General features: G+C 29.6%; 1 protein-coding gene across 1 annotated transcript; it reads left to right on the plus strand.

Moving 5' to 3' along the window:
* Nucleotides 1-2443: 2443 nt before the first annotated feature.
* LOC112765439 (universal stress protein PHOS34) lies at nt 2444-6782 on the plus strand. Its single transcript, XM_025811339.3, has 5 exons — nt 2444-2955; nt 3034-3143; nt 4122-4243; nt 4726-4822; nt 6328-6782. Exons 1-4 carry the CDS (start codon nt 2739-2741, stop codon nt 4820-4822), a joined length of 546 nt encoding a protein of 181 aa, XP_025667124.1. The 5' UTR covers nt 2444-2738; the 3' UTR covers nt 6328-6782.
* Nucleotides 6783-8912: the final 2130 nt, after the last annotated feature.

The following is an 8912-nucleotide window of genomic DNA, read 5'->3' on the forward strand; positions in this document are numbered from 1 at the left end:
ATTCATTCAGTATATTTTGTTGAAATTTTTCTAATAGTTTGAGCTTCATCCGAATCAAATTGAGAAGGAACTTTGTTTTTTTGAAGATGGTCTTCAAGGTTTTGACCCATAATGGTGAAGAGTTTCTACTACTGCTAAGTGACATAATTGACTTCATTAAGTTTATCTAAAATAGGAAAACAAAATTCTTTTGATTTGGAATGCCATAGATTGACCCTGCTTTTGATACTATATCAAGATGATTCAAAGCTGCAAAATTGAGTAATCTTTTAATGCAAAGAGAGAGTGCAGAGAGAGTGAAATGAAACTATATTAGCGTTATTGTTGTAACCTAAAACTTTTCTCTACACATTAATGTCTTATTTATATTAGTTGAGACTTGAGACTACTAATCTATCTTATTACTTGTATTACTCTCTACAATTACAAATTAAATTTTGATTTTTATTTTTAAAATACTAAAAACTCCACAGAGTTATTTGAAAAATTAAATTTTTTTTAAACACTAAATTTAAAAATACTAAAATATCCTTTTATGTAATAATTTTAAAATTACTTGAATATCCTTATAGGAATAATTAATATTAGTTGATTTATTAGTAATTATGAATTTTAATTCAATATTAAAAAAATTAAAACACCCTATAGTTAATTTTTAAAATAAGAAAATAATTTTTTAGCATTAATCTTAAAAAGACTAGAATACCTATTTAGAATAAAGGTTAGTTAATTGTATTAAAATAAAAAATTTAAAATTTTGAACAACTAAAATATTTTTATGATTAATTTTTAAAATAACAAAACAATATTTTAAGTTTAATTTTTAAAATACTGAAATATCATTATAGAATTATTCATATGGTTTACTCATATTAGACATGAGAAATGAGAATTTGATTTTAATAAGACTAAAATACTTTGTATTTTATTTTAAACGACTATAATTTTCTCTTTAAAACTCAAACAAAAACAAATTTTTAGTATTAATTTTTAAAAAGACTAAAATATCCTTCATATTAAACTATGTTTAACTATATTAAAAATTAATATTTGAATTTCATTGTAAAATGTCTAAAGTTTTCTCAGAATTCATCTTAAGAGACTACAAAAGTTTTTTAACATTAATTTCAAAAAAGTTAAATTACCCTTATATGATTAATTAAGATGATATGATTGTATTAAAAATTCTAAATTTTACATATAAAAAAAAGACTAAAATATCTTTATACTTAACTTTTAAAAGACTAAAATAAATTTTTAGGATTAATTTTAATTTTTAAAAAGATTAAAATATCCTTATAATTGATGTTCAAGAAAACAAAATAATTTTTGAAGATTCATTGAAAAAAAAAAAAACTGAAATACAGGATTAATTCATATTATTTGATTGTGTTAAAAATTAAAAATTTGGATATGATTTAAAAAAAAAATAAAAATACTCTTGTAGTTCATCATATATTTAGAGTACTAAAATAATACTCTTTTAATCATTACCATGAAAAAGACTAAATTTTTTTAAGATTAATTAAAATTGTTTGATTATATTAAAAATTAAAAAAATTTCATATAATATTAAAAAGACAAAAATACTCTTATACGCAACCTTTAAAATACTAAAATAATTTTTTATAATTAATTTTAAGAGACTAAAATACATTTTTATAATAATGGCTATTCAGTAATATTATAAATTATAATTTTTAAGTTTTAAAATGACTAAAATATCTACGCAATCAATTTTAGACTGATATTTTTTTTATTGAATTATTGAGAAAACATTAGACTAAGATTCTTTAAAAAAAAAAAAAAGATAAAGATTATTGAGATTTAATTATTCATACAAGTAAAAATTATTTGATGGTTTTAGTACACAAAAGTTTACATGTAAAATGGTAAGTTTTGTTTGGTAAATTTTTTTTAAAAAATGTGTTTATATTTTTTAAAAACATAAATTTTTTATTTTTTATTTAATAAGTATAAAAAATTATGTATTTATATTTATAATTTTAAAAAATAAAATGTTCGAATATAAATCATAGGTCACTATTACATAAAAGATACTATTTAAACAAAAAAATTGTGTATTATTAACACATAAAATGAATTATTTTAATTCTAATTCACGTAATATAATTTTAATTTGCAATTAGATATACTGAAAAAGTCAAAAAAAAAAAATTGAAGAATAAATTAGATATAATAGAGATTTATTTTATTATTTGTGTAAAGGACAGAATGATCATTTAATTTTAACCATTAAAGAAGTCAAATATAATTGTGCCACGTATGTAAATGAGTAAAAAAGTACATTCTAATGCTATATTGATTTAGTATCAAATCAATTGAAACTTTTTTAAAAAATTACATAATTTTTTTCAAAAGATTTTGATATTCTTTCACCGAATTCTCCTTATATTAAATGAATAAATGATGCATATTAAAAATTAATAACGAAATTCTTTTATTCTCATATCCCCTATTTTCACAACGATAATTGTCTGAGGATCAATTGCTAGTTGAAATTTAAATTTTTAATAGCTCTAGTTTATCCTATTCTATTTATTCCGGTAAATAAAATAAGATGCAATATGAAAATCAAAAGCACGGGAAAGTGAAACTACCACCGGAGTGAAAAACTAATCATGTTGTAGAGTGTCCCTTCGGTGACAGGCAACAGCCGACAGAGATAGATTAGGTGGAAAACACTACTCACTACTCACAACAGATTCAAACAAATCATGTCATCCGTAGCTGGAAACTTAACCTGCGTGGTGGCGGCCGTTGACGGCAGTGAACAGAGCATGACCGCTCTCCGCTGGGCCCTACAAAACCTCAAGCTACGATCACCTGCTTCCGATTCCACCAACGCTGGATCCTTTGTCGTCCTCCACGTCCAATCCCCACCCTCCATCGCCACCGGCCTCAACCCCGGCGCCATCCCCTTCGGCGGCCCAAGTAACTCGACTTCAATCAACCTTATTTTGTATTATTATTATTATTTGGGAAATTTAATTGTTTTGGATTATTGAACAGCTGACCTGGAAGTACCGGCGATCACGGCGGCGATCGAGGCTCACCAGAAGCGTATCACTGAAGCCGTACTCAATCACGCTTTAGGAATTTGCGCTGAATTCAATTTGGCTGTAAGTGGTTTCATTTTGACTTTGACAATTGACATTCTATGCTGTTTTTCTTTTCTTTTCACTCCTTTTGTTTTAATTTCTAATTTATGATTTTATAATATAGTACTCTTTATTCTCCTAAATAATTGTCTAGTTTTCAAATTTTATTTGATCCTAAATAAATGTTCATTCAGAAAAGTTAGTTAATATAATTATTTTTCTATGAATAATCCTATTAAATTTAGGAAAGAAAGTAATTTTTTGTGCAATTAATTTAATCTATATAAAACCATAAGATTTGTTATTATTTTTCCAATTCATGTGCGTAATTAAAATTAGACAATCGTTTGGGATCAAATGGGTTTTGTTCAAGTGACTGCCTCATAGAAACAGGAGATCTGAAGTCTGAACAACTAGAAAATGTTTTTTTTTATTATTATTATTTTCATCTTTTTTAATTTATTTTATTTTATTTAATATACTCCCTGCATTTATTTGATATTACACTTTCAACCATATTATATGGATATAAAAAATTAGTCACCAATAAGCTATTGTATAGGAATAAGTATTTGGTGTTTATGGAAAAGTTTGATTGCACTTTAGCGCTATATGTGTAGGAGTTAAGAAATCTGACATCAAGGCACAATTATGAAACAGCTTTATCAAATTACTCTTGCACAACCTTTAACATCTAATTAATCCATTCTGTTTACATTAGAAAGATTCACTAAGGGCACAATGATTCATTCTTTCGCAAAGTGGAGAAAAGATGGAAAGGAAGATATATAAAGTTTTAATGGGTCAATATGTTTTGAGTTCAAATGTGATTCATGATAGGGTGCAATGGCGTTTGATCCATGTAACTAACCCCTCTTAGTAAGCACAAGTTTTTATTGTTGATGTTGTTATGTTTGAATGTGATTTGGCCTGAGATGGTTGTCATTTAGTATATTTTGGGGTCTACAGGATTGACTCGTCTATATGTATATTGTATAGGAACCGAGGATCAAGACCCATGTCGTTGTGGGAGACCCAAAGGAGAAGATATGTGAAGCTGCACAGGATCTGAATGCTGATGTGCTTGTGATGGGGTCCCGTGCATTTGGCGCTATTAAGAGGTACACTTTAACATGTGACAAGCCTTTGTTATTGCTAGAAAAGTAAGCAAAAACTTGCAATTGCACATTTCATACTTTGCTATAAACACACTGAATGATTCTTCTCTAGATGAGAATATTAACAATGGTTAAGAATACTCAATTGTATGGAAGCAATGCCTTTGCCAATAAGTGTTTCCAGTTTGTCTATAATATGATACGAGCAAATAACAGTTATCGTAGAGTGATGTCGTGTTAACAAACCGTTGCTGAATAGGGAAATAATCTTCAAATGCTTTAAACATTGTACACAAGCACCCTCTCAACCTTTTATTCATATGCCGCATTCATCTCTCAACAAATTTATAACTGTTTTGACTTGCATATTGGACATTTTTGGACATGGCTTAAGTTGAATGCTGTTATTATTAAGCAAAGGAATTTTTGAAGTGAGAAATTTTGGACACACCACACATAATGTTTCTATTTTCTCCCCTTAACAGGATGTTCCTTGGCAGTGTTAGCAACTACTGTGCCCACCATGCTCAGTGCCCAGTCATTATTATCAAGGGAAAGGACAATGTCGACAAGAAAAACTAGGTATGCGTCAACTGTACTATTATGAGAAGGTTTTGCCCAAATTTTATGTCATGTTGCCTAGATTGTTTAGGATTCGTGAGAAGAACATCCAAGTTATTCTTAGCACTAGCACTTATGGGTCTTTCTTAAATTTCTAGATCAAGCTAATTACTGTGTACAGCGGATAAAAATATATTTGAACACTACGCATTTATGTCTCTGAATTATCGAACTTTTTAAAAGTTTTCAATACTTATAATGAATTAGTAGTTGAATTTGGCTGTTAACACCAGTAGTAGTGTACTTAAATGAAAGATTGAATAAAATATGTGGCATGATTCCGAAGTTGGAGTGAAAATATATTGGAACCAATTGGAATTCTTAGAATAATGCTGCAGTGAACGCCAAAATATAGTTTGTTTCGGATCATAGCATGTTACTGAAAATCTAGACTGGAGATAAATGGACCAATCTGTTTACTGGAATAATTCTTGGGATTTCCAGAGTAAAAAAAGGTATATTGGGACCAAAATGTCTGATTCAAAATTTGTTGGAGAGCAATTTATGTCTTGACTCATAATTTAATTATGACCCAGCACCAGTGTTTCACCAGTGTGTCTGATTTTTACGCATATATCTTGGTGGAGAAAAAGGATGGACAAGGAGATGTAAAACAAAACCAAGGAAAAGTTTCAAAGAAATCCACCGCAGAAGGAAGGAATAAATGCAGACCTAGCCATCTAAATTACCTTAATACAACAATAACAACAACAACAAAGTCTTGTCCCACTAGGTGGGGTCAGCTACATGAATCAAACGACACCATTGAGCTATGACATGTATCATGTCTACAGAGAGACCGTTTACATGTAGATCTCGTTTGACCACCTGGATGGTCTTCTTAGATCTTCCTCTGCCTTTCACCCCTTGTCCATCTTCCATCTTGTCCATCCTCCTGACTGGGTGTTCTGTCGGTCTTCTTCTCACATGTCCAAACCATCTGAGACGCGATTCTACTATCTTTTCCACAATGGTGCTACTCCAAAAAATACTTTGAGTAGTGCTTGCACCCCAATAGCATGAATTATACTTGTATAAAAATTTGTAGAGGACCAAAGTATCCAATTTGAATGTTTACTCTTAAATTATTTGGTGGAAATCAATAAAGTGCAAAAAAATAACAACCAACGATAGACTGTAACCTATAGATTCATACATATTGATGCGCAAAAGAATTCATAACAATCAGTACATCTATTTTTCTTGATATTGCGCTTTCATATAGAACAGAATGTATACACGCATGTATGCCTGAATGTTTCCTTGAGATACTTGTTGTTCTTAGGTGCATATAATATTTTGAGCAACTCTCGGTCCCAAGATACTTATGATAGTTAGTTATATTTCTATATCTTTTGCAATTTTATTTTGTTACAACTGAATTCAATCATCCCATTCAATTTACAATCTAAAAGGGTTTTTATTTTTGAACCAACACTTTCTGTTTCATTTTTTGTGTTATTTAGATCGGTGGCCACATTTCAGTTGCCGTTGATGAATCCCTTCATTTGATCAAAAGCTTTTTCTTGCTTGTGATTTGGTATCCTTTGCTGGACACAATCTGTCAGATCCTGGTGTTTTCACATTTTCAGAACGGTGGTGCTGTCTTGTGTGTAAAGTCTTAGCAGTTAAAGTGGCTCAGAGCTGTGTTGTTACAACTTGAATTCTTGTTCTAAAGGGTTTTGCCCCAAGAAAGGTTGTATTCTTTAATTTCTTCAACTCATTTGCTCTCTGCTCAATCATTTCTTGTCAGTTGAGCATATTCAGTAAGCTGGTATAAGTGTCAAGTTGGGAGTGTAAATACTGTTTTGGCTTTGAGCTGGGTCCAGTATATGTCGGGGGTGATGAATAAATAATAGATTAAACATAAATTTATATGTATAATGACATTGAAATTTAGAAGGGCCATGATTATTGTTAATTTCTTATGTACGGAAAAATTAACATATGGATTCAGCATATTCTACAATTCTATTTGGGATATGGTTTAGTTGTCATCACTTCTTCATCAGTTAATATATGAGGAGTTTAGATTGGGAAATGTTATCGGTGACATTTTCTTGAAGTTACAATTTACTTATGACTACATTGTATGATATGACGGAGTGTGGATCAATACTCCATTTTATAGAGATAAAATGATTTGTGAAAGAGAGATTTTGAAAAGGTGATTGTTATGGTATTTAAAGTGGTGTTTAAATTGTCAAAAAGGTTAAAATTAATATTTAATTTAAAAAGTATAAAAATAAATAATATTTAAAATTTAGAATTTGTTATAAAAAGTAAGTTAAGCAAAAATTTGGCGTCAATTTATTGGCACTATTTTTTTTTTTGTTGTCCACGGTATCCCTTAAATTCCTAACCTAACAGGTCAAGTACTAATTCGTTGCAGATCTAAGTTTCATTTATAGGCACTATTGGTACTATAGAATTTTTCTTTTAAAAAAAATGCTTTTTTTTTTTGTTGCCTATGATATATTCGAACTCCCGACTTTGTTTAAGCGAACGAATGAGCTGACCACTCAACCAATCCAAGTTGGTTTTTTTAAAAAAGATGTTATCATATCACAATTGCTTAATTTATGACAAAAATGTTATTTCAACAACTCTTCCAGCTCACTTATCTTCTCTACAAAAATTTATAAGCATTTGCCGTAAAAAAAAATTTATATAGTATATCCAATAGGAACACAAGTCACGGTTATTTGAAATAAATTGGTTCAACTGTGGATGATGGCATGACATGTTCTTCTAATCCTATGTGAAAAGGAAAGTATGTATGTAAACAAATTAAACTAGCATTAGTTTCTCATGAAAAGGAAGGATGCTGGAAATTAAACTAGAATCTTATTGGTCTTCTCTATAAGGGACAAAGAGGTACTATCATTGGAAAAGCCTAAAACTAAATAGACAAGATTAATTACAAGGAGTCATGATGAGTTTGAGAGAATTATAAATGAACATAAGGACATCCCGAGGACCAAGATATATTGTCCTAAGCCGTGCCGCATGAGATGCGGTCGGTCACGGGCATTATGTTATGAATACTTCTTTGCCAAAATAAATAAAATAAACAATGGACTATACAATATGTACAATGGGACACAATGGGCTATTGAGTTACAAAATGAATCTCCTATACTATCTAGAATAACCATCCGAGTACTAGCGATAATAAACATCTTCTCAAAATATTAAACTGATTTTGGGGTTCACCAAGACTTGAACTCTTGACCTTGCGGATCTAATGCTCTAATATCATGTATGATATCACTCATCCTAAAAGCTTCAGCTGATGGGAAAAGATAATACTAATGATTATATCTCTAATACTCTCTAAACTTCCATTATACACATTGTATAAATATTCTATTGGCTCCTCATACTTTCCCAAAATAAAAACTTAATCAAAATCAACGCGTGCATGCATGCATAGCGTATCTGTCTCCAGTTCTTACTTCTTATTAAAGCAATAATCAGCATAATGCTTAATAGCAAATGAATCTACGTACTTGATTAACAGATTTATAGTAACCCATGAGGGAGCAAATTACCATTTCCTTGTGTTTGCTGAAGAAAATGTGAACTCGAAGCAAATGAACACTATCGATCATTGATGCTATAGTATGAAATAGAAGTTCGTCAAATTATTTTGGACTCCGAATTTCAATTAACAAAATTAAGAAGAAACAACGAAATGGTTTTGAGAGGAATATATAGATTTCATCTAACTCCATAAAAGCTTTCGACTTTTATTCCTCTTAATTTGTGGGATTGAGATGGATCATATTTTAATCCATAAAAATAGAACAGGAAATTTTATACATAAATGCTATATGTATAATTCATAATCTATATTCCTCTGCCAAATAATGGACATGAATAATTGATAATCTTTCAAAATCTCTCTTGTTAATAACACAAGACTCAAGTTAATCTTAAATAAATAAATAAATAAATTCATTCTTCAAGTTCTGATAATTACCATTATGCCCGGAAGTTACCAGAAGTGAGACAACTTAATCCCTCGACATCAAGCAATCAACTATTG

This window comes from Arachis hypogaea, chromosome 17 (genome assembly GCF_003086295.3).
Source record: "Arachis hypogaea cultivar Tifrunner chromosome 17, arahy.Tifrunner.gnm2.J5K5, whole genome shotgun sequence".
Taxonomy (NCBI): Eukaryota; Viridiplantae; Streptophyta; class Magnoliopsida; order Fabales; family Fabaceae; genus Arachis; species Arachis hypogaea.

What these genes read in the sequence shown, in the direction of transcription:
- LOC112765439 (XM_025811339.3), top strand. Translation starts at nt 2,739, where the DNA reads ATGTCATCCGTAGCTGGAAACTTAACCTGCGTGGTGGCGGCCGTTGAC. An exon ending in CATCCCCTTCGGCGGCCCAA is followed by an intron (nt 2,956 to 3,033) that starts GTAACTCGACTT and finishes ATTATTGAACAG; the next exon opens with CTGACCTGGAAGTACCGGCG. An exon ending in GCGCTGAATTCAATTTGGCT is followed by an intron (nt 3,144 to 4,121) that starts GTAAGTGGTTTC and finishes TATATTGTATAG; the next exon opens with GAACCGAGGATCAAGACCCA.